The sequence below is a fragment of the Scyliorhinus torazame genome, chromosome 13 (genome assembly GCF_047496885.1).
Source record: "Scyliorhinus torazame isolate Kashiwa2021f chromosome 13, sScyTor2.1, whole genome shotgun sequence".
Classification (NCBI taxonomy): Eukaryota; Metazoa; Chordata; class Chondrichthyes; order Carcharhiniformes; family Scyliorhinidae; genus Scyliorhinus; species Scyliorhinus torazame.
Genome location: NC_092719.1, coordinates 9,261,742 through 9,281,376, shown reverse-complemented (window position 1 = coordinate 9,281,376; position 19,635 = coordinate 9,261,742). Strand labels below are relative to the sequence as shown.

Sequence of the window (19,635 nt, the reverse complement as noted above, 5' to 3'; positions counted from 1 at the left end):
AGTGGGAGGTGATTTGGGAATAAGGAAAACTCAAGCTAAAATACAAAAACATTTTTATTGGCCTGGACTACATAAAGATGTAGTTACGTTTTGTCAATCATGTCACACATGTCAAATGATAGGGAAACCTCAAGCAGTGATAAAACCAGCTCCCTTAATACCCATTCCAGCATTTGAGGAACCTTTTACAAGGGTCCTAATTGATTGGGTAGGACCGCTTCCGAAAACGAAAAGTGGGAATCAATATCTTTTGACTATAATGGATGTGTCTACTAGGTTTCCAGAGGCCATTCCAGTATGTAATATTACATCTAAAAAGATTGTGGAGGAGTTACTTAAATTCTTTACAAGACATGGACTACCCACAGAAATCCAATCGGATCAAGGATCAAATTTTACCTCAAGGTTATTCAAAGAAGTTATGGATAGCTTAGGAATAAAACAATTTAAATCAACTGCATACCATCCAGAATCACAGAGAGCATTAGAAAGGTGGCATCAGACATTAAAGGCAATGCTGAGGGCTTATTGTCAAGATTATCCAAAGGATTGGGATAAAGGAATTCCATTCGTACTATTTGCAATTAGGGATGCACCTAATGAGTCAACCAAATTCAGTCCTTTTGGACTAATTTTTGTTCATGAGGTAAGAGGACCACTTAAATTGATTAAGGACAAATTGGTGAGTGAAAAATCGGAAATTACATGTCAAATTTTAGGGAACGATTAAATAGAGCAGTTGAATTGGCTAGACAACATTTAAAAGTTGCACAAAATGTGATGAAACGGGTAGCGGACAAGAAATCCAAAGTTCGTAGTTTTGACAGTGGAGATAAAGTTTTAGTGTTGTTATCAGTGGTAGGTGAGCCTTTAAAAGCTAGGTTTTGTGGACCTTCTCAGATTGAAAGGAAATTAAGTGAGATGAGTTATGTGGTAAAAACACCAGATAGAAGGAAGACTCACCGAGTGTGTCATGTGAATATGCTTAAAAGGTACTTTGAAAGGGAAGGAGAGAGAAAGGTTTTAATGATTCAAAGTGACAAACCAAATCCAGATGACTGAATTTGACATACCTCAAATTAAATTGGAAAACGAGGATGTTCTTAAAAATTGGGATAAATTGTTGAGTTACCTTCCAGAGGAAAAACGGACTGACCTGAAAGAGTTATTGATATCACATGGGCAAGTTTGTGGAGATAAATTGGGAAGTACTAAAATGGCTGTACATGATGTAGATGTGGGAAATGCTGTTCCAATCAAACAACATCCATACAGACTTAACCCTTTAAAATTGGCACAGGTTAACAAAGAGATTGAGAGTATGCTTAAAAATATCATAATTGAAGTGGGTTGCAGCCAATGGAGCTCACCCATAGTGATGGTACCTAAACCAGATGGTACCCAACAGTTGTGTGTGGACTATAGAAAGGTTAATCCAGTTACAAGAACAGACTCTTATCCTATCCCACATTTGGAGGATTGCATTGAGAAAGTGGGACAATCCGCTTTTATTTCCAAACTGGATTTACTTAAAAGGTTACTGGCAGGTACCTTTATCCGAAAGGGCGAAGGAGATTTCAGCTTTTGTGACTCCAGATGGTATAAATCAATTCAAAGTTATGCCATTTGGCATGAAAAACGCCCCGGCCTCATTTCAACGGTTAACTAACAAAGTCGTTTCAGGATTACCCAATTGTGCGGTATACATCGCCGATCTGGTAATTTTCAGCCAGACATGGACAGAACATTTGAAACATCTGATGGAGTTATTCGATCGACTTCAGGAGGTGGGTTTGGTGATAAACCTAGCCAAAAGTGAATTTGGAAAAGCCCAAGTCACTTTCCTTGGCCATACAAACCGACGGGATGCGAACCCAACAGTTATTGAAGAGTTTCTGATTCCCTCAAGACGAAGGGAAATAATACGATTTCTTGGCATGAGTGGATTTGATCGGACATTTGTGCAAAGGTTTTGTAGCGTGATTGCTCCACTGATGGTGCTGCACATATGTCGAAAATTTTAATGGACAGCGGAGTTTCAACAGGCATTTGACGGACTGAAAGTGTGATAACCAATGCTCATGTGTTGGAGAATTACAAGGGACTCTGTGATCAGATTGAACTAAAGTATCTGACTTTAAAGAGAAATGCCGAGGTGTAGAGAAATGGACGGATCGTGCAGAGACCTTGTTCAAAGAGACTATCAATCGAGAAGGATTTCAGTTGGAAGAAGAAAAACGGGGGGGAAATGGACTATATTATTATGCCTGTTTGTGTGTGTTGTTTTTTGAAACAAAAAAGTATATTTACTGTGTGCATTTCTTAAAGGATAGTGAAAAATGAAACCATTTTGAAGTTGATGGTTTATTTCTTTTTTCTTGGGGGGGAGGTATCATGTGAGAGTACCTTTAAAAAATGGGTGTGTATATAAATATCTGTAGTGAGAGTACCTTTAAGAGATGGGTGTTTATTGCTGCAGTGATGCCAGAGAGGGGGTGGAGCTGGGCTATCTGTCAGCTTTTTAACTTTCGTTTTAGGCTGTTTGCTGCAGGGTGTGTTTTAGTTTAGCTTTCAGAGCTGGATAGCTGCAGTCACAGCCAGAAGGTGTATTCGAGTCTCTCTCTGTAATCTAAAGACTGTAAATCGATCCTGGTGATTTAAAACTAATAACAGTAGTGACTTTAACCAGATGTGCTTCTGGTAAAACGTATTTTAAGTCTTATGGATGTTAAAAGGAAAGCTTAAAGGATTACTTAGTGTTGTATTCTTTGGGGGTTGTATTTGAATTAATGGTTGCTAAGATGTTCACTGTATGTTTTAAAAAGGTTAACTTGAGTTCATAGAATAAACATTGTTTTGCTTTAAAAAATACTTTCCCATTTCTGCTGTACCACACCTGTAGAGTGGGCCATGTGCTCCCCATACCACAATCTAGAAAAAGTTGCGGGTCAGGTGAACTCCATGATACACTTTGGGATTCTCTAAACCCTGGCCCATAACAGTTGTGTATGCTTACATATCAATAGTGCTGGCAAATAATTGTGTGCTTGGAAAAGTCCTAAAGTTATGATCAGGAGTATAAATAGTTCCATGTACTTCAAGAAAAGAAACAATGTGGTAAAAAAATCTAGTCGCTGCTGGTGATCACAGACGTGTGTGTGGGGAGCTGGACTTTGCACCCCCACCTATCCCGAGGAAGCGGGGAACTTCCTTTTAGGGATTTGCTTGTGCTGATCGGTGTCACCTTCCTCACCCCCTCCCCCCCCACTCCTCAAAGATCAGACCCTCCTTCTGACCTTCCCCGAAGCCATTCTACCTCCGTCCCCTCACTGAAGTCTCCCAGCCAGGTCCATCCAAGATGTAGGACTTAACTCTGGTCCAGGCTGCAGGACTCTTCTACCACAGGGACTGGCCGTCGTCCCAGCATTGGCGGCCATTCGGTTCCGGCACTGCTGGGCGACAGAGCTGCTGACCAATCAGAGTGGCTGTCCACTCTCTTAAGGCAGAGCTTTCTCCAAGATTGCAGCAGAAGTCCCACTCTGACTCGATTAAGGCTGCTCCCTGCATAATATCTGCTTCTGAGTCGGTTCATGAACTTCTTATTGGTGAGCGGGGAATACATCTCCCCATAAAATCCACCGCTGAGTGTGTGTGGTAAACGTTGATTTAGCGAAGTAAAAAGTTGCAGATTGTACAGTGTAGGAAGTCTTTTTTAGTCGCCTGGGGCGTCATTCTCCGACCCCCCGCCGGGTCGGAGAATGGCCGTTGGCCGCCGTGAATCCCGCCCCCGCCGAAGTCTCCGGTACCGGAGATTGGGTGGGGTCGGGAATCGGGCCGCGCCGGTTGGCGGGACCCCCCCGTTCAATTCTCCGGCCCGGATGGGCCAAAGTCCCGCCCAGAAATTGCCTGTCCCGCCGGCGTAAATCAAACCTGGTATTTACCGGCGGGACCAGGCGGCGTGGGCGGGATCCGGGGTCCTGGGGGGGGGGGGGCGCGGGGCGATCTGACCCCGGGGGGTGCCCCCACGGTGGCCTGGCCCGCGATCGGGGCCCACCGATCCGCGGGCGGGCCTGTGCCGTGGGGACACTCTTTCCCTTCCGCCTCCGCTACGGCCTCCACCATGGCGGAAGAGACTCTTCCCACTGCGCATGCGCGGGAAACTTTCAGCGGCCGCTGATGCTCCCGCGCATGCGCCGGGAAACTGTCAGCTGACGCTCCCGCGCATGCGCCGCATCTCCGCGCCAGCTGGCGGGGCAACAAACGCCATTTCCGCCAGCTGGCGGGGCGGAAATCCCTCCGGCGTCAGCCTAGCCCCTCAATGTTGGGGCTAGGCCGCCAAAGTTGCGGAGCATTCCGCACCTTTGGGCCGGCGCGATGCCCGTCTGATTGGCGCCAGTCGGCGAACATCGCGCCGTTGGGGGAGAATTTCGCCCATGATGTGCAATATTTGGTGTCCCTGCTGTGGGATTCTCATCAGCACTCATCATCTGCAAAGTACAGGTAGGGAATTCTGGTTTTGTAGATCCAACTTCCTTATACTCTATGCAGTCATCTATGTGCAATCATCTATGGCAATGTGAGCTGTCCAGCCATGATTCTCTGCTTCCACTGCACTGTAAATTGCACCTAATCTGTGATGTCCATCATTGGGCAATGGGCAAAATATTGGAAGTAAAATCAGAGAGACTATATCCATTGTTATTTTTTGTCAAAATGGCAGTTTGGTTAAAAAAGGTAAAAGCTCAGGGGAATCCAAGGAAAAATGCACAGCTGAATCCAAAATTGGCTCAGTGACGGGAAGTATAATGGTCGACAAGTGGTTGTGACTGGAAAGCTATTTCCAGTGGGATTGTGCAGGGACAGCACTGGTTTCCTTGCTGTTCGTGATTAGTTATATATTTTTTAACTTAAAGGTCATGCATGATTGAGAAATTTGCAAAAATTGTTTTTGTACTTGATAATGAAGAAAGCTTAGGCTGCACTAAGATATCAAAGGGCTGATCAGGTGGGCAGTAAAGTACAAATGGACTTCAATCTGGAGAAGTGGAAGAGCAATGCATTCGGAAAGGGCAAACAAGGAAATGCAAAATAATTAATAAGGTTCTGAAGTGTAGAGTGATAGAGAGACCTTGTCTATGGATCGCTGGCAGGATAAGTAGATAAAAGTGGTTAAGAAAGGATACTTTCCTTTATCAACTTCTTCCCCCAAAATGGAGAATCCAGCCCATTGAATTTATGAGCAGGGACAATATGCTAGAAATGTATCAAACATTAATTAGGCCACAAGTAGAGAACGTTCATGCAATTCTGCTCACCACATTACGGGAAGGATGTGATTGCACTAGAGGTGGAACAGATGAAATTTACTAGGCTGTTGCTAGGGTTGGAAATTCCTAACCATGTGCAGTGGTTAGACAGGCAGTGGTTATTTTCCTTGTTGTGGGGTGGGGGAGGGGGGGGGGGGCTTCAATTGAGGTATACAAAATTATGAGGAGCCTGGATAATAAAAAAAGAAAGGATCTATTTCCCATGTCAAAGAGGTCAATAACCAGGGGGCATAGATTTGGAGTAATTGGCAGAAGGCGTTTAGAGGGGTTGAGGAATTATTTTCACCCAGTGGACAGTGGGCATCCGGAAAGGGTGGCAGTGGCAGAAAGGGATTGCATTTATAGGGCATTTGGATCCAGACTTGAAATCATGTGACTTAGCTGTGAACCAAGAGCGAGAAACTGGGATTAGGCTGGAAAACCAGCATAGACTGAATGGGCAGAATGGCCTCCTCAGCCTGAAATTTTCATCATTCTATGATGCTTATGGTTCCAAATGCTTTGTCATTACAGGCTGCGTAAGAGAACGAATGGCTGGTTGACCTGTCTTCCAATGGACAATGTTTTAGAGATCATTAGCAAAGGGAGGGATTCTCCAATCCCCCAGCCGTGTTCCTCGGCGGCAGCATGCCGTTCGCTGGCGACAGGATTCTCCTGCTGCTTGTCAATGGGATTTCCCGTTGGGTGGGAGTGCGCTGCCGGTGGGAACTGAGAATCCCAATGATTATCATAGATTATCATAGAATTTACAGTGCAGAAGGAGGCCATTCGGCCCATCGAGTCTGCACCGGCTCTTGGAAAGAGCACCCTAACCAAGGTCAACACCTCCACCCTATCCCCATAACCCAGTAACCCCACCCAACACTAAGGGCAATTTTGGACACTTAAGGGCAATTTATCATGGCCAATCCACCTAACCTGCACACCTTTGGACTGTGGGAGGAAACTGGAGCACCCGGAAGAAACCCACGCACACACGGGGAGGATGTGCAGACTCCGCACAGACAGTGACCCAAGCCGGAATCGAACCTGGGACCCTGGAGCTGTGAAGCAATTGTGCTATCCACAATGCTACCGTGCTGCCCGCATGACCGGAGAATTCCAGCCTACGTTTTAACAGGCCTTTATAATCCAACATTGTGGGGTTTTCTATTCGTGTTAATGGCAGCACACATGTTTTCTTTTAACATTGGGCAGCAAGCTGAACAGTAGTAATAAAGCAGCAATGATGTTACCACATGTAAATCTTCGATGCATTTACTTGATTTAAAAGTTGACCATTTTTAACTAACTCTTAATCTGAAACATCTTTAAAATATATTAAAGCATAAATCAATGAAATGCAGAAGGGCTATGCATTAATAATTTCCCTTCTGTTCTCAGAACAGTAAACAAAAACCTAAACTTGCTTCATCCCATCTCTCCTTCTGGCAAAGAAATGATTTTAAGAGGACTACTTGTTTATTTAGTCGAACATCATGTTCTTTTTTTCAAGTATGAATCACAATGCTGTGTTCACAGAACCAGTGCAAATTTACTTTCAAAGATGTAAAAGTGAGCCAAAATAAATATACATTGATTCCTTGGCTGCAATCACACTTGCATTACTGCCAGATGAAGCAAGGTAAGTTAATGTAGTTCTTTGCTATGACATACATTCAGGAGCATTATTACCTATGTAAATGCAATTTAAATGCAGTATCACACCTCTCTTGGCACTTGAATTCATGTTGCTCCAGAGAGAGCACTGAATGGAAGACCGATATGCTATTTTTCAGACAGTGTGGGGGTTCTGTTCAATTTGCAAAGGGTATTTCATGGCAAATTAGAGCAGGTCGCCAATATTTCCATGTATAAACAAAGTGAATTGAGAATTAAATTCATCAGTATGTGGAAAAGGCAGTTTTAATATTCTGAATTTGGTGAATTGTTGGAGCATTGATTTATTTTTATTGATCTCGCAGGACATTGATGGCCAGGCACTGCTGCTCCTGACGCTGCCAACAGTCCAGGAATGTATGGACCTTAAACTCGGCCCTGCTATCAAATTATGTCATCACATTGAGAGAGTGAAAATCGCTTTCTATGCACAGTACGCAAACTAAATTTGTCGCCATTCCTTTTTTGCCCAGAATCATTCTAAAATGAACACTGGACCAATGTGTTCAGGTTTAACACAACGGGCAGATCTTCATCTGATAACTTGCCAGCGAAGAGAAATGCTGTGAAATAAACTTTGTGAGCATTTTTTTAATTTGCTGCTCACATTGAGTAATTTGATCAAAATGAAGTAAAAAAATTAATATAACTGTAAAGGGGCCTCTTTTACAAGAAGATGGATACTACACATATTTCAGTGGAATCAGACATCAGTAGGGATGCGATGAAGATGCAATCAAATGTTAACCACTTCAGAGATTTCTATAGAAATGAGAATGCGGATTTCAAAGTGATGATATCAGCTACAGTGTCAAAGATTCTTCCTTTGACAGGTTTTCAAGACTTGCTGAGTCTTTGTGCTTTAACTCCCTATTAATAACAATGGAAGCATGTACACAAATTGGAATCAACAGAGAAGGAAGAAGCCTGATCCTGGATGTACTGGATATACTTCTGACAACAATCTGCCGTGCTCTCCAACTGAACGATCTTTCTGTACAATACTCGTGTTCACTTTGATTTGGCTGTGTTTTATAGTTTGCCAATTGATTGTAAATGTCATCAACTTGAGTTATAAGGAGAAACTTTAACTTCCGTTGCACTGTGCTGTTCAATTTAGGTTATGAGAACCAGAAAATATGATGAAGGAGCAGTTTTACTGCCCTTTATTTTGCAGATGTCTTTAAACCTGTGATCAATCGCAGCCAAACAATTAATTCAATTCAAGCTCTCTGAAGTTTGAAGAGATCAGGACTATGTTTAATTAGCTAGAGCAAATAATTAAAATGAGAGTTGTGTGAAATTTCTCTACAGGAATGCTTTGAGTTATTAATGTCTAAAAATAAGGAGGTTTCATGCACTGGTACAATATAAATTATCTTTAAGGGAAACATCAAACGGTGTAAATGGTTTTACATGCAAGACGGAAAAACAAGGTTTGGAGAGGACAGCGTGATCGACCCCCTAAATTCAAACTTCAATATCAACAACTTGATGGGATTAACTGTTACTGCACTGCAGTGTGTTAGTATAGGAGTTGTTTTGCTACATTTTATACATACTTTAAACTGATTTCACAACATTGCTTTCACCTTCATCATCTAAAAGATATGTTGTAGACATTACGGTGAATTGAATCAATTGGTTGAATATTTGCACCATATTCTTGGTGGAAAAATTACAGGTTCTAGATAACTTAAGCAATGAGTTTTCCACCAAATTGTCAGAGAGCTCTGGCACATTCTTGGGAACTCAAACCAACCTTGTGAACTACATTTTGCAATTGTTGGAGAAAAAGTTTCTTACTGACATACAAAACCACATGAAATAGACACCTGATAATTTCAATGACTACCTTATGGACTAAGTACCCCAGCTTTAAAAAAACTATGCGACACAGAATGTCCAGATTGTGAGCTAGATTTTTATAATTTAAAGTTTTTCAAATTGCATTTATTTAGCTCTTTAAAACATTGTCATAATATATTCATACTTCACACAGTGAATTACTAGCTGGAGGGCAGTGTCTTTGGAACATTTTTGCAGTGTAGACTAATATATAATTAAATTGTGATATATCTTGTGTTCAGAGACATTTAACTTTTTCTTCAAATAATTCACCCATTTGTTTTCCACGTCCCTCTCTTTTGTGCAGAAAAAATTATTGAAGAAAAACATTTGAAACAATTACAGCTATAGTGTATACCACACCTTTGCAGTCCCATAAGGACTTAATTAAAAATGGTCTAGGCTTCAAATTTCTCTCCCACAGACCATTTAATGTTGAGGATAACTGTGGTGGTTACTGTCACCTGGCAACCCTTGTACTGTGCACATCAGAGACAGATTGTTGAAGGGTTCAGGTTTGCTTCTTAACTATTTATGTTCAAATACTTGTGTTGCCATAAACGGTACATAAAAATTAAAGTCACTAGATATTTCAGCTAATCTGCTCATCCAATCCTGTGTGTGTACTATTCACATTAACACATAACAATTGTATGCATTCAAGGAATGCATTTGGTGTTTCTGCCGAGAATCAATGTAGTAATCTTACTAGTTAATTTTAAAACCAGCAACTCCAAGGTTGATCTGAAGCTATTAAATGACAGACTGCAGAAAGGAGGTCCCCATGTTCCAGTAAACCACATGCCATAAATCGCAGAAATTCAATGCGACCTTTGCTTGCCGTTCAGTGATGTGAAAACAAATCTTTGGATCATAAAGTCCTGAAGCACAACAAGGTTGTGAACAAAAATAACACAAAATCAAATCTTCAAACATTACACTCTGTTTCATAGTACTAGATCAGAGAATAAAATCATGTTGCACGTGCGTCTTCTATGTGAATTCTTCAGAAGCACTACTCTGAAAATCTGTTGTTAAATTTAGTTTTTGTTATATCAGGAAGGAGATTCTAACGTAAGCATATTATCAAAAGTGTCTATGGGGGTGGGGGATCAATACTAGTAACCTAGTCATTTGAGATTTTTATTTGAAAAAAATCATGCAATAAAAATACCTTGCAATTTTAAAATGAGATCAGTTTTTTAAAGTGTAATCCTGTTCCGCATATGAAAACGTACATTTGTCATAGAGTATAATCTTCAATATCCTGCACTAAATAAAAAGCTGGCATATGTTAAGTAAAGCATTCAGACTTGACCTTGACTGCAGATGATAACATAGTGATTGAATTGTCTGAACATACAATTTTTTAAATATTTCTTTATTCTCCACCTTTTTCACATTTTCTCCCAAATTTACACCCACCAACAAGAAACAAGAATCAGTACCAAATATGTCAATCCCCATATCAATAACAACGATCCCGCCAAACCCCCAAACATTCGCCTGCATGTTCACATAAATCTGAACATACAATAAGACATGTTTAACAGATATGAAGGCTGTGGATATTCTTTTGAGTTAATTTTATTTTAAAATATTTCACAAGACACAAATGGGGAAAAGGCCTTCCTTAAAATAGCCACTTAATTTTTAACATTGAGACAGACTTTAATAACGATCTCTATAGCCACCCAGGAGATTTGATTTTAAAATTTACCTTCCGGAAGAATTCACATTGAAAATATATTGGTTAGAAACAGAGTTGTATGAAAGGGAGCTGATAGCATATAAAGGAGTCCGAATCCAGGACATTATACATTGGAGTAATACGGAAGTGTTCTTCACTGTATAATGTACCATTTTACACAAAGAAGAAATCCATTAAATATGTAAAGAATATATGCCTTTTCATAACTGCAGGGCTGTTTGCTGACTATTGCTGGAGCCACATCTAAAAGGGGCTGCTATTTTCCTACAGAATTACCTCAACAAACATTGTGCCATTGTTACATTGGCATTGGTAAGCTTGGTCTGTGGGTACAATGGTGCATTTATAAGTAATTTTGTGAAATGAGCCCTGTTCATTATCTTCAAAATGCAAATATGGTTGAAAACCTGTAAAATCTCTTCATTTGTATTTACAAAAAACACAACATGCTTAGAAAAATTGAGAATTGTGAGTATTGGGACAGGATTTAAAATCAAATTATTTAATTCCTCACTAATAATGTGTAATGAATGACTTTCCTCTGTCGCCATTCGATCCAGCAACAGCATTCTGCCACAATGGTTTTATATTCGAATAAGCGAGTACTTTAAATTAATGTATTAAAGAATGTCAGCAAATGAAGTAGCTGGATTTTCATGAGGTTAAAGTCAACACCACTATGCAAGAAATATTCAGGAAGAATGCATCCATTGTAAACACTTGGAAAATTACTGAATTTCAACTTCAGTGGGGACACGGAATGGGCAACAGCAGACCACCAGCTTTCCGTTAACCCAAATGGAAAGAATGGTTGGCAGGTGTATAATCCACTCCTGCCCACTTTATGCCCGACCAAAGTTGAATTTCACCCTATTGGTATTAAAAGATTTGGATGTACAAGTTGCTGCAGAGCAGTTATTGATTTTTGTTTTATCTTACTTCTGTATGGACTTACAGTTTGTATATGTGGTAAGAAAATTGCACATTCCATTTTAATGTGTATATGGTGTTCTATTGTTGTATTTTTTAAACAGAGTACCTATATCAGAGTGTTTTTCCCAGATCAGTAGAATAATGTGCAGATGACACTGAAGGTAATGTGTGGAACTGTGCATTGTATTCAGTTATCCTGCATGTTGTACTTAATAGAACTGTAATAAATATTGCTATTACTGCTTAATTTCTGAAGAACAGTATCTTGCTTTGTTAACCTACTGGATCATTTTACATTTTGTATACATTTTAACCCCGTACTATCTACATTTTACAGCCTTGGTCAAGTATCATGCATATGTCTTCTGAAGCTCTGTTTTAGCTCATTAAATTACAATAGTTCCCTTGCCAGAATTTAATGTTTGTACAACCAAGAAAAAAATACAGTGACCTATTTTGATGATATTACATTTAGTCGATCATAATTTCAGTAAAAAATGTTTAGAGAGCTTGTCAAAGGATTGTGATATTCTAGAAAATGTTATGTAATTTTTCAGTAGTGTGTCATTGTGGACCAGGTCAGAGGATACTATCATATTTTTAAAAGGATTAAAAACGCCAAAGAATTACTGCAGTTGCTCTTTGGGCCCACTTTCTATTTTATGAATGGGTTCATTTGCATTTTCTACGACATCTTTTATTACTAATATGTTTGTTCAGCTGGTTGGAATTGAAGCTCATCAGTGAGAAGCAGCAGTGACTCATCTCTTTCTCGCTGAACAGACTGATGATATAGGAAGGGCACAAAACAATTCACAAGTAAGCACAAACACTGGTTATTTTTGCACTACGATGAATCCCAAAATAAAAATTATCAGTGCATCGATGAAAAAGCGACAGATGTGCTGCCGTCATTCCCTTTGAGTTATAGGTTATGTAAAATAAATGTTGCCACAGTCCCAGAGGACCATAGGCTGTTCTCTTTTGAGGGGGAGAGCTGATTGGTGGTGATTTAACCTGAGGGTCACCACACCTCCGGCAAGGGGCAAGGTTGAGAAGGCAGAGCCTTCATGAATAACTCCAACTGCAATGCACAGTGGAGTGATGGGACGGTTTCCTGAAACAATGTCAATTGTTAGGAATGAATGTGACTGTATCATGTCAGGTTAGCTATGAATTTTTGTCTCTTGAATATTAAAGATGTCAAAGACGAATGAGGTGTACAAGATGAAACTTGCAGCACTTGTATAAGGGAACTGTTTTAATATAAAGATAAAAAGTTAATGTTTAAATTGTTTTGCCGCTGTTTAAACTTTGATCAAATTAATGATTTTTTTACCTAATCATTTGTGCATTTAGTGCTGTGAGCAGGGTCTTCAAATTAGCAGCAACCCAGGTTAGGTTCTACCAGTATGTACAGGCCACCTTTCGCCCACACCCCCATCCCTTTCAATCCCTATATGCAGTTTATTAGAATGCATTTGTTGCTGACGACCTTTTGCTGAAGTATTTTGGGTAGAGTAAAGGCTATGTGATCAGCATGCAGCCTTTGTGCTTCCCATACCTCAGAAATTTACCAGAATGTACCATTGGCTCGCAATCAAATGTTATGTAGCTAGTGCAATGAACCAATCTATTGGGTCATCCGAGTTGCTGTCGTTCCGAGATTGCAACGGAAAGTGATACTGTGCAACAGTGGGAAACGGTGTTTGATCTGAGCAATCAACTTTTTATGTTTCACCTTCAATTGTTGTAACTTAACTATTCTGTAACTGAAAGGAATAAATGTTGAGGCAGGAAAATAATCGGTCAAAAACCTCATGAAACTTGTAAACATTCCTTTATAGAATGGAAATACTCTTGTTCCTTCGCAGACAGAAGCCTAAATTTTCTAACTTGTAATGCGATGATTATTAACATCAACATTGAAATAAGTCCGAATAGAATGTGTACTAAATTTGCATACATTGCTTGCTTGGAATTGTGCTGTGCTCAGAGCAGATATTCTGCAGATTGGATAAATTCCTTTAGCTTGCAAAATAATTTGAATTCTCCTGTTCAAAACTGCCATTTTTCTTCTATGTTTCGTTCTTGTCTGCATGATTAGGTTCCTGGCCCAACGAGCTTGAATAACGTATTTGTATATACGTTCCCATGTAAATAAATAAAACCTTTGTTCAGAGCTATATTTTGTTTTTTTTAACATCACCCTTTTTACGTTGCAAGACGTCTAATAAAAGTTATTAAAACAAAATAGAGCTTTTGTGTTAAGCTTTTGTTTTCTTCTCCAGAATATCACTAAAATTGGGATCTCATAAAACTAAGATGCAGGTATGCATTCTCAGTAATTTTGAAAAATATGAATTATAATTGTTACCTGATTCTTTTAGTACCCAATTCTTTCTTTCTACTTTTTTATTTCCAATTAGTATGGCTAATCCACCTACCATGCACATCTTTGGGTTGTGGGGGTGTGACCCACACAGACACGGGGAGAATGTGCGAACTCCACCCGGAGAGGGGGGGCAGGATCGCACCCGGGTCTTCCCCTCTGTGCCCCCCTGTACCAGATAAGTTACCACTGCCAAGTTTAATTGAGGACTGCATCCAGAACTATTAATGGACTAACTGGAAACTAAATCGCATCATTTATAATTACCAAAAATCGTGCTCATTCATCTATAATTTTCAGAGTCCAATTCCTTTCCATGAATAACATGATCTGGAGTTGTTCTCCAATCTATGGACATCAATGAGCTATTGAACTTTGTCATTGTTGAATGAATGGGCACATTTCCCTGAGCACCTTGGGGCCAGTGGCATCCGGTTTTCCAGCACAACCTTAAGTGCATTGATCTTTCGAAAGTAATTAATGTGGTTACATCTAATCAGAGGTGGATTTACAATGAAACCCACTATGCCGAGGCACAGGGCCCTGACCCGGGGGAGGGGGGGGGGGGTTGCGGACTGGTGTCTGTGGCCACCAATTAGTGTGCTCTGCATTTGCTGATGCGCTCAATCAGCAGGCATTACAGGGTGACATCAGTCAAGTCTCTTTAGATCAGGAAAACCAGCTAGACTCAATGTTGAAGCGCGTGTGAGGGAAGACTGGGTGAGGAGGCAGAAGGTCCTGTGTTTTACTTTCGCAAAGAAAGGCACAAGCCAGCAGGTTTCTCGAGCCAGGGCTGAGGGTAGACCAGCGAGCTACAGTGGCATTGGAGCCAAGGTGAGCCAGCTGTTGAGCTGAGAGGGGAGCAGGCAAGGGGCTTCTCAACCCAGTGACGACAAGGCGCCCAATCAAGCCTTGCCCGCATGAGGCGATAACGATTGAGGCAGGAGGCTGCCTTAAAGACCCTTGCGAGTGAGGTTAATGAGATGGTAAAATTGAGAGAATGTTGGGTGGTGAGGATACCAGGGGGAGGAGAGTATTGTGGGGGGTTGCAGATTTGCACTAAAGCAGTGATGAATTTTTATGGCTTGTGCTTTTGTGTTCTGTGGGGCGGGGTCAGGAGGGTTGAGGCATCATGGGGGGAGGGCCCTAGAAATTAAGATTAGGGCGGGCCCCACAACGTGTAAATCCCCCTCGAATAATGCAGCGTGCGTGATAAACCTATTCCCTAAAACTGGGTCTGCAACAATATCCTCGGAATTGTTTGCAAAATATCTTTATTTCAACTCCCCATGTTTTTATTTTCAGACATAATCTATATTAAAGAACAAATGCTTGAATTTATATCACAGCTTTCACAGGATGACACAATTCACTGCCACTGAATTGCTTTTGGAGTAGTCATGTCAACAACTCCTTCGCAGCCCTCCCTGGTCCCAGGCACAACTTTAAAAAAAGCCATACCATCATCACTGCTACAATATTATTTTCACCAACGCTGACTTTAATTATCTGTAATCTGACGTTTACACTTGTTTCCTGGGTAGCTGAATGTTCTCCGCTTGGGAGACTATGTGCTCCCACTGGAGCTGAATTGCACCAGCTTTACGATCCCCATGCGATGGTAAGTGGGAAGCAATTCAGCGTTCCGCGGCATGCAAATTTATACATGGTGTGGAATACGAGGGATTCCCAGGGAATCCCGCTATCGGGCTGTCATCCCACTATTGGGCAGCCTCTTGAGCTGTCTGTTCGAGAGCGTGGCCCCGCAGCACTCCCCCCCCCCCCCCGCCACCGCACTGCAAATCAGCCCCAAAGAGGTCAGTGCAGATCACACGCTTTAGTGATTAGAATGCACTTACCTTTCTTTGATGTGGTTAATGTTTACAAATATTGGTGTTTCACCACTTAGGCCACTGGGGTGTAAAGGATATGAATGAATCAAAACTGCAGATGGTTTGTAGAAGCTGTCAATCACAGACCACCACTCGAAAGCTACCAAGGGCTTGCAGCTAATGGATCTGTGGGAACTATATACAGCGCATAGCTGCTCTCCTTCGAGGAATGGACACGTGGAGCTGCAAGGTAAGTATTACAGCTATAATGCTTCCACTGTCCCTTTCTGGACTTCTCTCTACTTTCCAGATAGGGGTCCCTTTCTGGAGATGGGGATTCTGTGTGGGGGAGTCTGGAGAGGGTACCTTTAAGCAGGGGGGCCCTCCTATTATAGGGGCCCCTGGGGTGTTCCCTTATTACAGGGGTACCTGGGGGTTTCCCTATTACTGGGGTACCTGTGGGGTGGGGGGGGGGTCTGCTAGAGGAGGTGTGGGCACGTAGTGCATTGTTGGGGGGGGGGGGGGGGAGGTTGGGCTCGAATGGTCTCTACCAGCATAGCCCTGGCATGGTGGACCCCCCTTGACCGACCGCAAGGTCCACCACGTCAAGGCCACAATTGCTGAGACCACCAGTGATCCATGGCCACGTGATTCCCGGCCATGTGGACTGGAGAATAATGGGAGGCCGGAGCATAGGGCATCGGGCCCGCTAAGTAGGTACAAATGGATCTTAATGATCCATTTGCATCTCCCCACCGGTGTATATCATGGACCACGTTCACGCCGCCATTGTGGGGTGTCGGAGCATTGCTTTCCGATCAGTGCCCAGCGCCAATCCCGATTTTCCCCTGACAGCCAATTCCCAGTCCCATCGGGGAACACATTCTGGGTATCCCGGGATGGAGAATCCTGCCCAATATATTTTATAAGTTAACATTTCCACAAATAATCTATCAATCAGAATCCAGCAATGCAATGACCATTGGAGCCAGACACACAATCACAGAGATATCAAGGGTTATTTTCAACTGCGAGCTTCCTGCTTCTCACAGGAAGAGTCCAACAACTGAGATTGATGGAGGACGGATACTCTGCTTCGTCCGCCAATGATGCCCAAAATTCACCCGATACAATTGTCACACTGACCTCTAACTGAGTGAGGAGCACACCCCACACGATGTGCAGAGGTGCTAAAATCTGTGGATGGGGATTCCAGCCGCACACCGATTGCAGTTGTCAGCCTGAGCTGTGTAGAGCGTGCCCCACCCATGCACTCTCTCTTCGTCTACATCTTTGGTCTGTTGCTGGCCCATGTGACAAGCCCCACCACCCAGGGCTCAGTTAACACTTCATTACTTGAATATGTGCATTTGTAAAAAGTTAATTCAAATGTTACTGATTTGTCAAGGGTCACGATCTGTTCCCTCTGTCGTAGACCAGCCAGCCAGAGCTTGCGAGTTGTGGATGGGAGGGTCGCATAAGTGGGCTACTGGGAGTGCCACAGATACCTTTTACATTTAATCAAAGACATCTTGCTGTTCCAATATTTTTCAAAGAAGGCATATTGTACGAACATGCAAATTGTAATCAGTGTTCAGATTCTGTTCCCACAGGATGTGATCCAACACTGCATGTAACAGTGTTAATTTATCTTCCTACTTATCCATGTCTAACCAGCATTTAATGCAGTTCTTTTCAAAAGCTGTTAGTGTAGCATTAACCAGTTTAACTGGGATTCTGACATAAAATAGTTGTTCAAATGTAGTTTGAGACATAGCCATTGAACAGTTGCATTCCTCTTAAAATCCCGAGTTATGTGATCTATCTGATTGTAAAAAGAACTCTTACTACTTTCAAAGTTGGATCTTGCCAATGTAGCTCGATCACTGAAATAAGGGGAGAGAGATCAGAGTCTGGATTCTCATCCTCAGGGCGGCTAGTGGGAGTTGGAAAGTTCCCGGGTTGGCCGACCCCACCTTGGGTGAAAGAGTCAGCAAGGATTGGATTTTCATTGTGTGGGGGACGGAAGCAGGCTGGAGCCTGCAGAGCCAATCCGGCACAATGCACACAGGCCATCGCATGGACTGCCAGATCCAGAATTGGGCTGTTTAAAAGGCCCAACTCGGTGGTGTGGGACTTTGTCCAGGTTAAAGTAAAAAGAGAAGGGCCCTCCAACCCCATGCCTAACAGCCCCCAAATCCTCCCCATGCCCCATTCATGCTTCCTTATGCCCAGCACCCAACCCCATGGCCCCTCATTTACCAGATACAAAACTATATGCCTCCATGCCCACATGCCACCTATGTCAAGCTCTAAAAGGACATTTTTTAGCAGAATAGATTATCATGAATGAATGGTTGTTTTTAAAAAAAAACGTTTTGCACATATTATTGCCACTATAGGGGTCATTGGTTTTATACAGTGTACAGTGGGTCAATAGGCATGGAATGGGCAGCACGGTAGCATAGTGGTTAGCACTGTTGCTTCACAGCTCCAGGGTCTCAGGTTCGATTCCCGGCTTGGGTCACTGTCTGTGTGGAGTCCGCACGTTCTCCCCGGGTCTGCGTGGGTTTCCACCGGATGCTCCGGTTTCCCCCCACAGTCCAAAGAAGTGCAGGTTAGGTGGATTGGCCATGCTAAATTGCCCTTAGTGTCCAAAAATGTCAAGTGGGGGTTACGGGAATAGGGTAGATATGTGGGCTTCAGTAGGGTTCTCTTTGTAAGGGCCAGTGCAGACTCGATGGGCCGAATGGCCTCCTTCTGCACTGTAAATTCTATGGTTCTATGGAATGCCGCAGCTTGGTATGAGGGTGGGTAGAGGAACATAGCTTAGCATAGAAGGAAAAAGGGTTCAGGGTGGATGGGTGGAATGGTATAACTTTGGCACGAGAGGCCTTGGGATTGTTTGGGGAGCATACCTTGATATGGGGTGGGGGGGGGGCATGAGGGGATCTTTTGAACGTAACTTTTGAAAGGTCCTCTAATGCAGACACCATGGTTCACAATACCTCTGAAGTGCCATGAACTACGACTCATTGAAAACAGCCAGCTTCATGAAAATGGTGGAGGATCAGAACACACCTTTCCCCGCAATGGAGCTCGCCAGGTTGGACTTTGGACCAGGACCAGCCCACACCCTAAAAAGGCATTTCTGAAAATCGGAAACCCTGGGAAGAGGGTTGGGAATCCCAGAAGCACGACAGCCGAGCCATCCCACCCAGTGAAAATCCAGCATCAGGAGAAAACCTTTCACTCGGAGCTTTGATGAAGCATAGAGCTCATCCCCACAGCTAATGTTTCAGACAAAATCCACTGTTCCTTTTAAGGGAAATTGGAGACACGGCTGCAGGGAGAGGGTGGGGAAGTGGAACTAACTTGTTTCATTGCTTCAGCAAAAAGCCGAGACAGCCAAACTGGAAAAATGACCGCCTGGGAACTAAGCTTCTATTCTTCGCTGTCCACACTGACTTTTCTGCAATGAAAGTGCTTTCAGTTCTCTACAGTCCGAAATCCTCAAATCACCGCTCAGTCATATTCATAGTTCTATTAGCAATCAGATTTAATTGAACTCATTTACTTTGTACATTTTCATTGACCCGACGCTCTTCTCCATTGTCTGATCTCATGAGGCAGAGGCTGGTATTTGAGCAAAAAAATTCAACTCATAAGTGACACAATTTGCTTTGTGTCAAATGTGACAGTTTCCATGTTTCCGAACTATATGGTTGACACAGCAGGTCTCAGTGTTAACTTTGTACATGTGTGGTGCCAACTGACAAACTTGCATCCACTGCAACAGGAACCAACTGAGACAGGGACACACAATGCGAGTGAGAAATGAGCAGTGTTGAACTGTCTGGAAACCCTCCTAGTTGCAGCACCAATGTACCAAACAAACATCATCCCCACCTAACGACCCTCTCAAGGCAACAG

General features: G+C 42.5%; 1 protein-coding gene and 1 long non-coding RNA gene across 5 annotated transcripts in view; one reads left to right on the top strand and one right to left on the bottom strand.

Moving 5' to 3' along the window:
• The window catches only part of sfmbt2 (Scm like with four mbt domains 2), a 175,968-nt gene extending 162,234 nt beyond the window's left edge, over positions 1-13,734 (top strand). For all 4 annotated transcript variants that reach the window (XM_072471033.1, XM_072471034.1, XM_072471035.1 and 1 more), the window contains exon 21: positions 7,292-13,734. In XM_072471033.1, the coding sequence (XP_072327134.1) occupies positions 7,292-7,432 (141 nt within the window). In that variant the 3' untranslated portion in view covers positions 7,433-13,734. The remainder of the gene's footprint in view (positions 1-7,291) is intronic.
• Positions 1-17,006, bottom strand: part of LOC140387840 (uncharacterized) — a 44,404-nt gene extending 27,398 nt beyond the window's left edge. The window contains exon 1 of the long non-coding RNA XR_011934013.1: positions 16,849-17,006. This is a non-coding gene — a long non-coding RNA (uncharacterized lncRNA). The remainder of the gene's footprint in view (positions 1-16,848) is intronic.
• Between the last annotated feature and the right edge of the window lie 2,629 nt (positions 17,007-19,635).